Here is a 17,999-nt window from a genome sequence, read left to right on the forward strand (position 1 = left end):
GTGAGAGAGAGAGAGACTCGCGTCGCTTTCCCTAGTTTTTCTGAGGAGCGTTGTGTGTGTGTGTGTGTGTGAGAGAGAGAGAGAGAGAGAGAGAGAGAGAGAGAGAGAGACTCGCGTCGCTTTCCCCAGTTCTTCTGAGGAGCGTTGTGTGTGTGTGTGAGAGAGAGAGAGGGAGAGGGAGAGAGAGAGACTCGCGTCGATCTCCCCAGTTCTTCTGAGGAGGGTTGTGTGTGAAAAAAGCCTTACACTATGAAGCGCGGGTGCACTGTGACTACTTTTATATAGTTGATTACCAGCTGGGCATTTCACTCTGTCTCGTGCTGAAGCCTGTCACTGTCGACCAATCGCAGCAGGCTGTCATCGGTCCAATCAGCGCAGATTAGCTTCGCGCTGAGGAGGGGGTTGGGAACAAATGAATCGCTGAACGATTCATATGGGAGTCGTTGGGATAATTAGGTAAAAATAAATGCAGATTATAAGACCATCAAAGTGTTTTATGACCTTGCATGCATATTAGACTGTTGTTGGAGACCCTTACAACCTAAATATGACCCTATTTCATGTATAATATGGGCTCTTTAAAATATTATTTTTCGTCACGTCATCCGCCCGATCCGCGGTTTATTCGCGGCTGAAACTGCCAACCGCGCATCTCTAATGCACATAAACCGTCTTTTGATGAATATGATGTTACGTTCTCTATCTTTATTAACTCATTCTTCCATAGATGTAAAGTATAATATTGACTGGCTGCTAAAGAATATAAACGTAAGAGAAAGGAAATAAAATAATCATACAAAATTCAAAACCAGAGAGATTTTATGAGAATGTCACACAAAACAGTTTACTTGCAACTGTTGGACAGATAGTGTTAGATAAAGACAGTGTTCAGGTACGATTTAAGGTTGGGTATGGATGGGACGTGTAATTTAAAATAATTTAACTTAGCGAGCAAATGCATTAAAGGAGCGTCTTCAGTTATTAATACAGAACCGTCTAATATATGGCATAAGCATTAAGGGGTTATAAGACGTGTTTGTGCTGTTTAAACGCAGCTTTTTTTCAGGATTGGGGTAGGCTATAGTTTTAATTATTTAAATTATTATTGTTGTTGTTATTATTTTATTATTATTATTGTTATTATTCTTATTATTTTATAACATTTATTTAGGCTACTGCGCTTGAATAAGTCATCCGTGGTTCTAAATTAGTATTTCTTTTTAACACTCTGCCTGCCTTTCATTTTTCTAATTTTTGGGGTTCTGCCATGGTGCCTTTAGTTTGTCCAGATTAATTGTTTTTATTGTTATGTAGTAGCTAGCCTTACTGCAAGCCTTTATTTTTATATTATGAACGAAAAAAAAATATATATATTTTTTTAACTTTATTATTTAAAATGATTGGCGACCTCTAAAATATAGACCAAGCCGAAGAATTGATGAATGAATGAAATATTTGGCTTTTTTTTTTTTATACCTGTGCGGCTTGTACGCGGCAAACGCAAACGAGTGGCCGCGAGCTCTGGTCAGAGCCAGCACCGCACGTCAAATACTGGTTGAGAGATGCTGGATGGCTGCCAATATTTGATGGGAACACCTCTGAAGTTTCAGATGATATCTGGGCCTGTGCATAGTTATGAATGTGAAAAGTGAAAGTCGTGACATTTGGCCAAGCATGATAACACAAGAGTGTTTCCATTATAACACAAGAGTGTCCCCCCCCCCCCCCACACACACACACTTAGCGAGAATCACGCGACCGTCACCACCCCCACTTAGCTAATTTCCGCGACCGTCACATCCCTACCACGCAGCGTAAATGATCACCTGCCCATTTAAGAGTCTGTGAATGGCACTGCAGAACAACGTCTGTCGCTGAATCCGAGGAGTGAGGTTTACGCGATCACCAACTGGCTTCTGTTACATAAGGGCAAATATAAATGACCAAAAGATCATTTACTTATTTTACTCATACTCATTTTATTACTTATAATGTCCAAGACATTGATATTAATATTAAATGCTACTTTTGTGCCTTTATTAGCTTTTTTTCTCGTCTATTTACTGGGTAAAAAATCTTAAATTATTCCATCTCCACCTGCTGGTGGAAAGCAGCTGGCGATCTTCAATCTGCAATCTATTGCTTTTTCCTGCAGTTCCCGGATGTAATGTTGAATTTTAACAGTCGAATTTGAGCCACTGAATTTATGGAAGCGAATATTTGAACTGAAATAAAATGAACTGAAAATTACCTTTTGAATATTATACATCATATTTTTAAAGGGTATTGAATATTTTGTAAGTGAATCCTGGAAATTGAAAATGAATTATTGAATTTATAAGTACGAAAACATGTTTGAAATATTTTTAGTTGAACTATTCACAGCTTAAATAAACAGCTATGTTAAATTTCAGGACCTAAAAATACAAACCCTGCAATTCAAGTCATTAAAATGCAAGAACTTGTTAATACGGTGTATTATTTTTTTCAGTTTGTGCTATTCAACAAGCTTTTTAATTCAATACTTTTGGCATTGATTTTGTTCCATATAAAACCACTTTAAAACTTATAATGCATTACAAAAAAAAAAGAGAAAGGACACATCCAAACTTTATATAAAGACTAATTTATTTATATCTTCCCATTTCCAAGTGAAATACAAAGTTGAATCCCACCCCCACCCACAAAAATAAAGTGGACAAGTACATTCTAATTGCTTTTTTTCTTGCAATCAAAACTGTCTGGAAGGCAATTTCAACATCCAAACAATGCGTCTTTATTTAAAACAATGAAACTGTTTTTTAGATGGTCACTTCATAATTGTCTGACATCAACATTGCATTTGCTTGGAGCTTGTTTTAAAGTCAGTGAAGATCTCCAGCGTTATGACCAGAAAGAGCAATTAAGATTCTTCCTTCCAAGCTGTAAAAACATAATGAGGGCACTGCAGTAATTACGGACTAGAATTTACTAAATGTAACTAAACTGTCATGAATGTGTTTCACAAGTACAAAGATTTACTGATATGTTTTGATCAAGATATTTCCTCGAGCAAACCACATGACTAAAACAGAATAACATAAAAAAGCTATTTTGCCCTGGACATCCACACTGGGTTTGTTCAAACCCATACAATAAAATGTTTTCTTCAACAAAAAGAAGAAACAAAACACAATGTAGCACCAGCATGAAATAAAGAAACTTCTTTTTCTTGTGTGGAAAATACTACTTCAAGGTTTTCTTTGGATTAAATCCTCTGGCAAGGTCCAGTGCAGGCATCTTGGAGGTGGTGGAGCTTCTAGTTTTAGGTGCTATATCCTCTGAGTGATGTCAGCGGTTGGCTTACAGTCTCCATTAGTTCCTATGTCTTAACTGCAGCCATGATCCCTTGTTTAACAGGTGCTGTGATAAACAAACAGTGTTAAAGGAATTCTCTTCCAGTCAGTCTTAATGGGCTGGTTTTACAGGTAAACTCACCTGCTTTCCCACAAGTCTTCTCACACTCATCTTGTGTATCAAAGCGATTCTGGTTCCCTCCACAACCTCCGTACCAGAAGCGGGTGCAGTTTCCGCTAAGCGGGTCATAATGCCATTTAAGCACAAATTTAGCACAGGATCCTTCTTCTTTTGGTAGTTTGCAGATATCCACAGTGACTTGCAGGGAAGCTGTTAAAGAATATAGTGAGGATGAGAACAGTGATCATTTTAATGCAATACCTAAATCCTAGTTAAAGATTTTCCGATTATTTACAGTGGATCTTCAGTGTGGTTTTTCAATGGACAGGTTTGTTTTAGAACATCATTCAGACTTAAAATAAAGGTTCTACATTGGCATTGACTGTTGTCTAAATAGATAACATCCATTGAATCTTTTAAGAGCACAGCAGGGGAAAAACTGGTCCCAAACTGAATAAAATATGCCATTATCTTTTTTTCTAGAAATGTAGTTTTTAAAGAAAAAAATGAAAGAAAAGAAAGAAAGAAAACTTCTAAATGTAGAGTATTGTTCACTGTGGTAAAAGAGTTGCATAACCATTAAGGAAGTGTTGTTTTAATGTTTTCAAAACATCTTTGCAGGATGGTGAGGCAGAATTTAATCTTCACATGGTTCACATTTCTATCCATAACAGGACGTTCCTTGTGTAAACCAATTTACAAGCATTAGACATAAAAACAAATAATTCGATCTGTTTTGAATTTTAAATATATTGCTTTCAGTGACGCACTTAAAAAAAGTCTAAAGTTCGTATAACACGGTTCACAAGGTTTCGAGTGCACTGTAAAAAATAAATACGTAAAATTTACGGTAATAAAACAGCAGCTGTGGTTGCCAGTACTTTATTGTTAAAAATACGGTACAAACCGTAAAAGTAATTTCTCATTTTTACGGTAAACTACCGTAATTTATTAGTTTATAGATGTAATATGTCTGTATTTTGAATTACTAACATCTACACACATCTTTTGTTACAGAGTTAGACACGTTAGCCCCCCCATATCCAGGTGGTGATGAGGAAGTTACATAATGAACAAATGCTCATCACAATCAACTTTTCCCACAAGCAGAAAAGCGTATCAGTGTATAGAAGGTGCTTAGTGTCATTCACACAGCTACTAAACACCAGTATGGTAACATGCATAAAATTAAAGTAATGAAATAAACATTGTTTATCAACATTAGATGTGACATAAATCTCTAATGTACAGAACTGATGGGGAAACAACTAAAAAGTCAACAAAAAGCATAAAAAGTGATGTGCCATACAAGGAATTCTGGTAAAGTCAATTTAAAGTTATTCACCGTGTATATTAAGGAAACACACCGTTAACCAGGTTACGGATTTGTACTGTAGCATTTTTACAGTTTTTTACCGTTGAAATCACAGCCATTTTTTACAGTGTGGTTAAGGTGGACTTACCTGGAGCTGGTGCTGGCGGAAAAACAGCTTTGATATGCTCGTCTGCTGCTCTTTGCTCAGCCACTGTGGTAGAAGAACAAACAAGTGGAATTAATTTTTCAAGAATTTGAATGTCTTTCATTTATTGCTCCTCCTCTTAAAGAGGGAAAATCCCCAGGCTACTAATGCCATAGCTGTGTGCTGGAGAATTACTGAGGTAATAATACAATGACTATGCTTGCATGCACTGATTATTACTTAGTTTTAAAATGTTTTTTTCAATAATGCAATTAAACCTTAGCACATGTAGCAAATAATCGAAACAATACAATAATGGCTTGTAAAGAGGTCAATAAATTACAATAAAGAGGATTTATTTGTCATGTAAACATATCTCACTATAATTAAGTCATGTTTACTGACTTTGATCCTTGGAAAAACTCTAATTACTGGTGCACATTTAAACATAGTGATTGATTTACTACATCACTCTACCACTGAGCACTGCATTTAGTGTGCAGTATATACTCTAGACTGAATTAATCTTTGTATCTAGTTTTGTGTTCTAGTTTCATCATATTTCTTGATTTAAGAGATTAAGGCAATATCACAAGTACTGCAACTACTGCATTTACATTGTGATTTAATTCATTCATAAAGACCCCAGACCAATGGGGCCAAGGGTGCACATACCTGTCTTCATGCAGCGTTTGAGGCAATCAGACTCAGTTTCAAACCTATTGTCATTTCCTCCACAACCTCCATACCAGAACTGCGTACAGAATCCATTCTTTCTGTCAAAGTACCACTTAGCTTGGTAATCTTTGCATGGTAGTCCAGTGTCAAAGTCAAGTGAGCATGGCTCCATAAGAGTGTTAACTGAAACATGCAAACATACAAAAGAGGGTTTATCACGAAAGAGGACAAAGACAGTTAGTGTTTCCAGTTAAACGAACAGTGAGGAAACTGTAAGTGATTATATAGCTCATTTAAAAGGGATTAGGTATTTTTAAAAACGGGTTAGCCGGATTAAAAGAATATACAAACTGCAGTATGTGACATTTTTAATCATTTCTTCTTGCATGTTATACTTGCAGAGGCTATTAAACACTTACCGTTTGCTACATATAGAGAAGACATTATGAACTCTTTAGTCATTGATTTTTGCATTGGGATATGAATGAAGTTTCTAAGGGCATACACTTTTGTACTGTTTCACGAGAAAAAAAAATAACAGTGACCTTGTTCACAAAGGCAGTTAAACTTTATGCTTTGTTTGAAGTTCATTTGATAGCTGTGTTATACACTTGCAGTCTGCTGGTAATTAAGTATGATGTCAGACCCATGAACAGTATCTTTGCAGGGGCCACGTTTCACAAATGTCTTCTTCCTAACCCCTCTTGAGTAAACATGCCTTTTGTGTGATTTTTTCCCCCTCATTCATTCTAAGTATTGCACCTTGTTAGTGGGTTATTACTGTAAGTACAATGATGTGCTGGTCAACATATTTTTTGGTTAGTTTATTATTTGTAGATGCAGTTATGTTAAAAGTCAAACTGCATGGAAGGAAGGGGGTTCCCTGTTTCCAACTAAAAAAGATTATGACCTCATTGCTCTGCTATTCTGAATACCACAACAGAACAGAATGAAGAAATCATTGTTTCCAGCACAGATTTTCCCATGTTCCTTTACACCTCCATTTTTATTTTCAACCTTATTTTTTTTATTTATCTATCCATCCATACAAATATAATCGATCATACTGTATATCAAAAAGTATCTATCAAAACGTAATAAAAATAAATAAATAAAAAAAATTAAATAAATAAATAAACATTATATATATATATATATATATATATATATATATATATATATATATATATATATATATATATATATATATATATATATATATATTCCATATCATATCAGTAATTTTAAAAAATCAGTTTAGTAAATCCAACCTTAGAGTTCATAAAGCTCAGAGAGCTGAAAATTTAGTTTACGCACTTTATGTGCATGAAATAGACACTAAATGCTAAATTCAAAATGCTAGAGTCAAAATGCTAAATTTATTCATTTATTCATTTTCTTTTCGCTTTGTCCCTTTATTAATCTGGGGTCGCCTCAGCGGAATTAACCAGCATATGTTTGACGCAGCGGATGCCCTTCCAGCTGCAACCAATGACAGAAAAAAAATACACACACACTTATTCACACACATACTCACTATTGATAAATTAGCTTACCCAATTCACCTATAGCACATGTCTTTGGACTTGTGGGGGAAACCGGAACTCCCGGAGGAAACCCACGCAAACATGGAGAGAACATGTAAACTCCACACAGAAATGCTAACTGACCCAGTCGAGGCTCGAATCAGCTACCATCTTGCTGTGAGGCGATCGTGCTACTCACTGCGCCACTGTGACGCCCATGCTAAATTTAATTAAACGCTAATTAAAGATCACTTGTTCAAATTTTGTTCATAGTAGACTGACCTGGAACTGGAGCTGGTGCTGGCGGGAGAACAGCCTTGACATGATCATCACTTGCACTATGCTCAGCCACTGTGGTAGTTAGAAAAAAATAAAACATTCGAATGAGCTTTTTATTTTACTGCTTATTTATGCTGTTTGAAAGTAGCCACGTGGGAAACAGACTGGATTACACATATTTTCCCATTTAAGAGTTTGACATTGCCTTTAACACTGTATGTTGAGTAATATAACAGTACAGTTTTCCACGAATTCAGTAATACAAAACACCCTAGAAAATGCAGTTTTCTAAACTGCTGACTGCCGCTGTAATTCCTTTTTTAACAAATCAGTACAAAGAATACTGCACATACAGACAACTTATCATTGATCTTGTCATTACGTTTTAACATTTATGCACTAGACTGAAACAAAAGAAAGCTCCAATGACATGATTTTATCCCCAAACACCCACAATGCTGCTTTCATGTAGGATTTAAACAAGATGTTCACCAAACATTCAAATTGATAACTTGTCTGAGAAGCTCACAAAACAAGTAAATGAAAAACATTCATTCGTGCTGAACATGTGCTGTTTGTATCTGGATCAGAAACACAAAGAATAATAATGATAAAAAACTGCTATTATGGACCTGACTAATAATAATTTGGGTGATATAGGCTGTGGAAGTAATTCTTTGCATCACTTACTTAATTCTGGTTTACTTAACGGAGCAGAGGACACAATCCCTATTACTTCACTTGGACCAAGAACCTTCTGCTCTGCCGTTTCTGCTCAAATAGACCAGATTGAGGTTAATTATATCTCACAGACATATATGCATTCATTTAATACTTAAATTATATATGCAAAATTTAAAAGTACATAACAACAACAACCAAAGAATGTTTAAAATGAGCATGGGGTTTAAAGAAAGCTGATTTCAGAAAGTTGTTAATATAAATCTTGTTTTATATTAACTTTGATTTCCATAACAAAAGTTGCTGCTAATTTACATTATATGAAAATAATCTGCATCACTTACTAATTTCTGGTCTACTTAAGGGTGCAGTGGGCACAATCACTTCACTTGGAGTAAGAACGGTCTTATCTTCTGATTCTGTTTAAAAGAAATCTGAGGTCAACTAGATGCTGCAAGGTCTTTACAAATTCATACACACTACTTTACTATTTTGTATAGAGAAGTATGCAATTTGAGAATTTGCATTACATTATTTCATTTATAAACTTTCATATTAAATGTACAACAAACTCTCTGTCACTTACTTGTTTCTGGTTTACTCAAGGGTATCGTGGGCATCATCCCCACTTTATCGCTGGCATTAAGATTTTTCTGTTCTGTTGATTCTGTTCAAAAGGTCAAACGTAAGTTTCTATATTAAGCAACACTACCGGCAACAAAAATACGCAACTCTGCTATTTGCTCTGAAGTCATACAAAATCAAATGTGCCAAAAATAAAATAAAAATCCATTGTTACTTACTTGCTTCTGATTTACTCAAGGGTTCAGTGGGCACAATCCCCATCACATCATTTACAGTAAGGGGCTTCATATGTGCTGATTCTGTTCAAAATAAGAAAATGAAGTTAACATCATTCTGCAGGCCAAGTTGTAAAGAGCATTTCAAAATAAACCGTCATCAAAAGCGAGCCACTGATCTATGTATCGATCTGAAAATACACCAAAATATAGTCCATGTGAATTTCCACACAGTAAGTTTGAGGAAAAGATGCCATAAGTTGTTGTTCACCTAAAACGACTTTTTTTTACTAACCAAATAATGTTTTAGCACAGTTTCTTCTCCTTTTGTGGTGGTAAGTACACTCAGTGTTATGCACATGAAGCAAAATATTTTATAAAGATTTAAATGAATCCCCCATCTTGTTCATTGTATAGACAAAGAACAACTTGGAGTTTTGATTACACTTCATTTCGATTGTCCCCTTTAGACAAACTATTGACAAGAAGCAACTTTGTTACTACATGTCATCTAGCAGTCTTTAGAGTATGATTAGACTGTATGCTTTATTATCTGTGTGATGACCCCCGGATTCCAGTTTGGATGTGGCAAATCCTGATTGGGTGCCCGCTTGCTCACCAATTAGTTTAAATCATAAATCATATAAATCATATACTTGGCCGTCCTTGTGCCAAGACCATCTCTTTAATTCTGTAAAGTTAAAGTTATTTTCTTTATTTATCCCTAGACATGTGTTTGTTCCTTGATTTGTTGTTCTATTAGTTTTATGTATAATAAATAAGTTGCAAATAGATTCTTTTGTTGTCTGAGCTCTTTTATGTTGCGACTCAAATGAGGGGGTCGTATCAATCTGCTACCACTTTATTTTAATGGTCCCTTAACAGACATTATATTGACTCTAGTGATAATAAGCTGAAATCTTGCTATCAAGTTACTTTAAAGAATAACCTGCAATTTTGCCAAACTACTGTATTTGTGTGCCAGAGATTTTGTTAAAAAATAGTGTTTGTGGAGTAGATACATCTATTATTATTAATGTCATTTTTTCTTTCTTTCTTTCTTTCTTTCTTTCTTTCTTTCTTTCTTTCTTTCTTTCTTTCTTTCTTTCTTTTTTGTTTTGTGGATTGTTCCTTTAATGCAATTTTTTTCGTTTAGTATTTATTATTTCTTCATTCTTATAATATCAGCACAGCTTTTTACAACTCATGATCACACAGAATGATGGGCTTACTTGTGGGAACTATGCCTTTGTAGGTGCTGGCAACATGACCATTGACATTGTGAGTGTTGACCACAACGTGATAGGTTTGGGCTGCCTCCAGCTCACTGATGGAGAGATGACTGCCAGTCACGTTTTTCCTGAGTACCAGGCTATGGTCCTTCAGACGAGTTACAGTAACCTCATGAGTGGCCTTTGAATCGCCACTTAACCACTGTAGGGAGAATCCGCTGGAGGTGACATTAACCAGATGCAGTTCCTCCATACTGTTTTCTGGACATAAGAACATACACACAATGTTTTATGACTTCGGACCTAAACAATAGGTTTGCTGCGAACAAATACACACAGCATGCAAGGCATACCTTTATGTTGTCTGTCATGAACCTCCTGCTGTCCATAATGCTTCTGTTGTTTCCTGGAAATACATAACAAAGCAATACAAATGCACACAATTCACTGACAAAACAATTATTAATATGAATTAGCATCTAGACTCTTTAGTCTAAAATAGTGCTCACATTTGGCAGCAATGGTTTAATTAAAGCAACAATGCAAGCATAAATAGAAGAGAGCGGTCAAGCATATTTCTTTTTTAATTCTTTGTATCATTATTCATTCATTTTCTTTTCGGCTTAGTCCCCTTAATTAATCTGGGGTCGCCACAGTGGAATGAAATGCCAACTTATCCAACATATGTTTTTTTTTTTTTACCAGGGACCTTCTTGCTTCTTATTGCACCACCATGTATCATTATGTCCCTTACATTTCAATACATATGTTTGACAAATCTCTTTGCATTTTTTTGGATATTTTGTAGATTTTGTAGCAAAATATACAGTATGTCATGCATTTAAAAAAAAAAAGTGCTTGTATATTAAGGCTCAGACGTAAATGTACGCAAATCCACTGTGATCAAATGTGAACACATTCTAAGCAAAGTTTTCACAGGGAATATTGCTCATAAGCAAACTCACTCCTCTATTTGTGGCAAACTGAATGGGGCTTTGTGTGGCTGGTCACTCTGATACCATTGGCATTTCTTAGAGACTTCAGGCGACAAATAGAAAGCATTTTCAACTGTACAGAAAGAACACAGAAACTGTCAGTAACAATACCATGAAAGAACAACGTACCGATATAAAATGACGGGACTACACATCACTGGATTTAATAAGCAGCTTTCTTAAACATTTAAAGGACAATGAAGAACTTTTCCTAACTTACGGCCGAGGTACTTGGGCAACAGTCTGGCGAAGGTCTGAATGTGATCATCATAAAAGCCAGAAGGTCTATCCCACCCTCTTAAAGAACACATCTGAAGGCTCGCTTGCAACTTGTGCCAGGACACGGACATCACCTGTACTAAACAGCTTTCCAATTGCCATCACCACTATGAAGTACCCTTTGCATTTAACTTCAGTGGCAGCCCTTATTATCCTGTCTTCATCCAATTCAACTTGTCCAGTCACTAACAGAACTAAAACCTTCAAGTGTCGAGGATGTGGTGCCTTCTCAAACACATGTTCAACAGTCCCCTCAAGAGCAGATGCAAGTGCTCGTCCTCCTTCCAACTGGTGCACCTTATCCTCCAAGAAGCTGCGGACACTGTGAGGTGACTTGTGATCTGTCAAACCAAAGGCCACGCTGATGGGAATGCCACTGCTGTTGTGTAAGTATTCATAAGGTGCATGCTGAACAAGTGCCACGCGAGCATGGTGGCTAGTGCTGGTTGGCTCAGGGGACATTACTAGCTGTTCTGTCATCAGAGCCACATATTGCTTGATTTCTGTGAAGACTGAGGGCCAGGTGCTCTCCGAACTATCAAGTATGAAAGCCATGTCGATGTCTAAGTCAGTGGTGGGATCCCTTCGGTCTCGGACTCCACGAGGAGGAATATAATCACAGATCTGATCAGGGGCACAGAAGTCTGAAAAAAAAAATACAAATATGACCAAAGAAATGTTACATTCTGTTGCTACTGTTTTGCTGTTTTCAAAAGGTTTGAGTCATAGTTTGAGACAAATAAGTTTGATGGCTTTTCTTTTTGTGTTGAGCTGCGATACACATAATAATACTGTTTTACCCAAGCAGATATGGCAGGTCATGATCTTCTTGATGACATTGTTGTATTCAGCACTGCCAGGTGAGGGCAGGACAATAATCTGGGCTAATGCAGTGTTGTTAAGCTGAAACAGAGTAAATGTAACATACTTAATGTACTGTATGCTTTCTTTTACACTTAAATCAGAACAATGTGCTAACTGTTTGACTTAAGTGACCTCACTAAACAGTAATTAAACTTGTCAGGTAGAGTTCATGTAGAGTTAATTACAGTTTACTTTTCCAGGTGGATGACATTTTCAAACAATTTCAAGTTTGGTAGTACAAAAGTTCCAGATTATACAGTGGGGCAATGAAACAACCATTGTTAAAATGCTCCAGCCTGGGAAGGCTACACTTAGGGAATGAACAGTGATGTGTCAAAACAAAGAGTATCCAGCATACTGGATTCATGAAAATCTTTACCGATGCTAATGGAAACATCTCATCGTGTTCTTATAGACAGCATTCCAAAAGTTGCTCATCTACTGTCCCTACCTGCAAGGCTCTTGTGAGTTGGCGATCTTCCCGATTGAGAAGGAATACAGAGGAAATTCCAGCATCGTATAGGCGCAGAGCAGCAGCACTAAATTCTTGTGTAGCACTAACAGGTCCGTTGACAAAGAAAACAGCAACCTTGCGCACAAGAAATCCACTCCGAACTCTCTTGAAAGTGTTCTGTGCAACAAAGTTCATTGCTGTCTCCAAGCTGCGCTGCTTACGGGTTTGCAAAGCCTGGAGCCCTTGAACTCGCTCAACAAGTGCTCGCTTCTTCTGGGTATCTGCAAAGCGGATCTCGGTAGTCACTTCATTGTTGTAGAGTGCGAGAGCAACACGGGCACCTCGGGGACAGTTGCTCTCAGCAATCGTAATATCACTGAGCAGGCGCAGAACAGTGTCTCGCATGTTGTTGAAAGCACCACGCGATACACCATCTGACGCATCCAGGGCAAAGGCCATCTCAGTGGGGTATAGAGGACATTCCTGAGCACCTGTGGAATTAAAAACTCAAAAGATAAAGCGGAAGTACAGTATTGCAATGAGTCTTTAAAACTAAGGTAAAAGATTGACTTACCATAGCAGCAGGCTAAAACAAAGAGAGAAAGATTTAAAAACCAAAATGTATAACTCTTAGAAACTGTATTACAATATAACCAAATTCTTACAAAGACAGCATAATTAGATCTATTCAAGACAATATACTTACGACAGTTATCCCTAATTTTCTTGACCAGATCGCATTGCTGCAAGGACCAAAATGTTTTAGCATTAGTGTTACAAACATGTATGTACGATTAAAACATAAGGCAGGAGGTCCACTTTCATGCAAATTAACCAAACACATTAACCAAGGCAACATAAATGTCTTTCTACAGTCAATTCTGTGCTGGATTAAAAATAAAGATGGTGTTTAAAGTTGCTGTCTTTGGTCATTTTACATGTAAATGTGCATCTTTGTTTTACATGTTCCATTTTTGATGTATTTTTTTATTTTATTTTTAATATTGAAGTTTTTTGTTTTAAAATTTTAGCTATATTACCAAGCTGCAAGATTACTTTTGTGCCCACATAAGACAAAAATATGCAAGCCCTATATTGACACTGAAGAGAAGAAATTTTTGAATAAAGTAATTATTTTTGTTTTAAGTGAGAGCACAAACATTTTATCGAAGCTTGATAATATTCAGATCGAATCCTAAAGGCATATGGTCTGTTTTGAATATGATTTTTGGTTCTCAAGACATCGATCAAGGCAGGAACCCAGCTGTCTTTGAAGAATGAGGGAGCTCTCAGATATCTTAATTATGTAAATATCTTAATTTGTCTTTAGAAGATGAATGAAGGTCTCAGGGGATTGGAACAACATGAGTGTGAGTAATTATTAACACCATTTTCATTTTTGAGTAAACTAACACTTTAACTCTGTCTAATTTGTTGTAGATCATTAGATTTTGCTGCCTCAAAAGTCTGCCTGTGAAGTGCCAATAAACTCAATGTCTGATGTGGAATGTGGAAACAGCTTAAAAGGGGGTGAGTTTGAACAAGATTGAAACCAAACTGCAGGAAAGTGGACCTGAAGTGCTTTGGTTTATCCTGCAAAACTTAGATACTTATAAAGTGAAAGAAGTTACATACCACAGCACCAAGTCCTCGAGGTCCTTTTAGGCCCTGTTTTTGACAACAGAAAAAAAAAATCTCAAAAGCTGAACACAGCTGGGTAGAGAAATCTGGATCTATTTCATTGAGCATATTTGTGTGCTAACTAATGTCTGTCACAAAAGCAACAGCTTGAGTAAATCAAAACTAATCCTTTGCAAAGAAAAGTGTACACTCTGTAAAAGAGAACCGAATCTTGCATAGGCTTAGTCACCTTCTTAATTCAAAGTCAACAATACTTTCTTTCTTTCTTTCTTTCTTTTTTTGTTGTTGGATTTATAAGTAATAAAAAGAAATGTATAGGGTCAAAACACAGTGCTTACATATGGTCCCGGATATCCGATATCTCCCTTTTGTCCAGGACCACCACGTACTCCTGAGGTGCCCTGCAGACATATTATCAGAGATTTATGGCAGTGTGGACTAAATGATAATAACAGATTTTTTAATCAAGACTTCTCACCCTCTGGCCATTGTTTCCTCTAGGACCAGGGCCTCCATTTGAACCAGGGTCACCTGCTGCACCCTTTTAATCAATTCAGATTTAAACGTTACTTCCATTGTTTTGGACAGTAGAACTTTGTGAGCACATTCGAATTTACTTTAGATTATTAGCATTAAAATTTACTCAAGGCTGCAAACAACATTAGTAACCTCACCTTTGGACCAGGAAAACCAGGAAAACCTTCATCACCCTACAATAAAAGTCAAATTATTTAGAGTAAAATACAATTTGAAAAAGACATACTAACTACATCCTTGAAATATATATATATGCTCACCTTTCTTCCCTTGGGACCAGGAAAACCAAACCCATCCCTTCCATCTTCACCCTGTATACACAAAGATCTTTTTGTTTTCATTTGTATTCTGTTTTAACTATTCGTCTAGACTACTTTTCTGATATATAGCAGATTGTCTGATAAATGAAGAATATGCTGCATGTTTTAATCCTGAAATTGTTTATAATTGTTTTGTTTATAATTGTTTAAAATCTATTCATCAATGCCTCACATAATAATGCTGGTTTTGTTTGCATTACTATTACAATGTGCACATGTATCAAAGGTATTTGGTTTTGAGTGGTGTAGACTGTAACTCCTCACTTACAGGCTCCCCACGGGGTCCGAAGGGTCCAACAACACCTTTAGGTCCTGGCTCGCCTGGTTCACCCTTGAGAGTGTGTGTAAATAAGTGAATATACATTTTTAAATAATAACATATATCAATAGTGATATACATAGAGTTTAAGACTGGTTGAAACTTAACAGCTGAAACTGAACACACTACTTCTCATTCTAATCGATTGAAAAAAAAATGGAGTTAATTTCCTGTTGCCAGATTTTAAATCCTCAGAACATTTGCTTTAGACTGACACTGAGATGTTTAAAAAAACACTTAAGCTCGCCAATGATAACTGGATCATGGTGTAATTGCCTGGCAAAGGAATTGGTAAACTTTGCTTAAGATGACCAGTACCTTACGACCAACAGCACCCCTTCTGCCCTTTTCTCCAGCAGGTCCTGGCTGTCCTCCTGGCCCCTTAATATATGCAAAATAGAATGAATGATTTGCCAATTTTTAAAAATATTACTTTGATAACTTTTTGTTGATTTTGTTGCTGCTTGTTTTTACTTCCAGTGAATACAAGAAAATATGCTTCAACTTCTCTTACCCTTGGACCAGGGTTTCCATCTTCTCCTCTAACACCAGGTGCTCCGATAGGTCCAGCAGGACCCTAAAATAAGTACACATCCAGATTATTTATGCAATATAGAAATGTTCTTTTTAAATACAGCCTACCAGGTTGCGGCAAATTAAAAATCTGAATAAATATATTGCATAAATATTATAAATGCATAGATTTATCAGAACCATAACAGAACAATACTTGTTTATGTATAAGACGTCATGGGACTAGTCTTTTGATTTGCACAGTTGAATTATTTACCCGAGATCCTCCAATTCCTGGCTCTCCTGCTAAACCATCACTTCCAGGTCTTCCAGCAGCACCCTAAGGATGCAACAGGGTCATCAACAAAGTCAACAAAATCAAAAATTAATTTTAATTAATAGCATGGAATGTAAGCTAATGTGTTTTATGTACTCACAGCTTGACCAGGAGACCCTCGTCTACCATCAGAGCCCTTTTTAAATGAATAAAAAGAAATGTAAATCAAAATATCACAGATCCGATAAAGAACATTTCATATTAAATACTGACATAGATATAATTTTTAAAATTGAGGGAACAAGTACTGATCTGGGATGCATTTCCCAAACAATGACGTAACTTGCGGCTGTACCATAGTACAATGTATCCTTTGGGAAATGAACTATATAGTGAGGAGTGTTTCACAAAACCGTATTCGCTTTATCAAAGATCCATCATTTGAACTACATTAGTTATAGCGTTAAACGTCAGTAATGATGCTCTAAACGGGGCGAAGTATCAACTTCTTTAGAGAAAATCCACATAAATTTATATATATTTTTATTAGTTTTGGTAAAAACATAGTTTTCCATATTAATGTAAAGTGTGCAAATAGGGCTATATTTCTTTTACAAACATTATGGAGAAAATTTCATATTCTGTTCTAAATCATAAAACCACTTATAAATAGCTAACACATCTTATATAGCTTATAAATGAGATATACAATCAAATAATGTAAAAACTACATTTATTTGTTTGTTGCCATAATTACATTTAGATTCAGAAATTACTATAATTATAATAATAATAATTATTATTATTATTATTAAGTAGGCTATTTTTTATTATTATTTATTTGAAAAGTCTAGTTTTACAATATATTTTTTAGTTTTCACAAGCTTTGGAGATTTATGCTTGTAAATCAAAGGTCATCTACAGCTTTTAGTATGAGCCACAGCTTCTTTCAGAATGGCATAAATGATTTCAGAGTGCACTACGAAGAGATCGCAATTGTCAGTCTAAAGTTTACTAAAACTGAACTATATAAATTTGAAAGCAAATTACACATGAGAGAGATAACATTATGTTTTTTTTTAATTATTAATTTAAAGTGGATGTTGGAACGTTCAAAAGGAATAGGGCATTGGGGAATAACTGGGAATAGAACACAACCAGAAACTATGCTTCAAACTTCAGCTCTATAGGAGTAGTTGCATCCGCAGACGTTTGTGACAGTTTGCCAATGTTCATTAGAATGACTGATTCTGGAAACACTAAATTGCTGAACTATAACTATAATGACTAAACTTGCAACCTTAGTTGGTTAATGCAGATTTTTGGAAACACTCCCCTGAATAGTTATAAAAAGCCAACTTTGTACACTGTTATGAAATAAACATGTCTAAGGATTTTTTAGGTTCAAAGATTATATTAAGCTTGATTTAGATTTAAAAAATATTAAATAAATGGTCTTTTCACTATTGCTAAGTAATTTTCAATGGTCAAAAAGCATACCCGTCTGCCTGGTTCACCAGGACCTCCCTTATTTCCATCCACCCCTGGCTCTCCCTAAGGAAAACACATAAATGAACTTCAAAGATCACAGTACAGTTGTGCATTTTATTCAGAAAGATGCAAACACACTGCTACATACCATATAAAATCTCGGTCAGAAAGTAATAGGTCATAATATTTCATAAAAA

General features: G+C 35.9%; 1 protein-coding gene across 1 annotated transcript in view; it reads right to left on the minus strand.

Annotated features, from left to right (window-relative positions):
• Positions 1 to 2,610: 2,610 nt before the first annotated feature.
• The window catches only part of col6a3 (collagen, type VI, alpha 3), a 41,279-nt gene continuing 25,890 nt past the window's right edge, over positions 2,611 to 17,999 (minus strand). The window contains 29 exon segments of the mRNA XM_056465275.1: positions 2,611 to 3,402; positions 3,478 to 3,666; positions 4,920 to 4,982; positions 5,592 to 5,777; positions 7,403 to 7,471; positions 8,090 to 8,170; positions 8,425 to 8,499; positions 8,667 to 8,747; positions 8,884 to 8,964; positions 10,113 to 10,373; positions 10,466 to 10,518; positions 11,078 to 11,180; positions 11,328 to 11,397; positions 11,399 to 12,030; positions 12,187 to 12,289; positions 12,702 to 13,195; positions 13,279 to 13,290; positions 13,411 to 13,447; positions 14,340 to 14,372; positions 14,684 to 14,746; positions 14,824 to 14,886; positions 15,020 to 15,055; positions 15,143 to 15,193; positions 15,471 to 15,533; positions 15,840 to 15,902; positions 16,036 to 16,098; positions 16,312 to 16,374; positions 16,472 to 16,507; positions 17,812 to 17,865. Of these exon segments, the coding sequence (XP_056321250.1) occupies positions 3,362 to 3,402; positions 3,478 to 3,666; positions 4,920 to 4,982; positions 5,592 to 5,777; positions 7,403 to 7,471; positions 8,090 to 8,170; positions 8,425 to 8,499; positions 8,667 to 8,747; positions 8,884 to 8,964; positions 10,113 to 10,373; positions 10,466 to 10,518; positions 11,078 to 11,180; positions 11,328 to 11,397; positions 11,399 to 12,030; positions 12,187 to 12,289; positions 12,702 to 13,195; positions 13,279 to 13,290; positions 13,411 to 13,447; positions 14,340 to 14,372; positions 14,684 to 14,746; positions 14,824 to 14,886; positions 15,020 to 15,055; positions 15,143 to 15,193; positions 15,471 to 15,533; positions 15,840 to 15,902; positions 16,036 to 16,098; positions 16,312 to 16,374; positions 16,472 to 16,507; positions 17,812 to 17,865 (3,219 nt within the window). The 3' untranslated portion in view covers positions 2,611 to 3,361.

This window comes from Danio aesculapii, chromosome 9, assembly GCF_903798145.1.
Source record: "Danio aesculapii chromosome 9, fDanAes4.1, whole genome shotgun sequence".
NCBI classification, from domain to species: domain Eukaryota; kingdom Metazoa; phylum Chordata; class Actinopteri; order Cypriniformes; family Danionidae; genus Danio; species Danio aesculapii.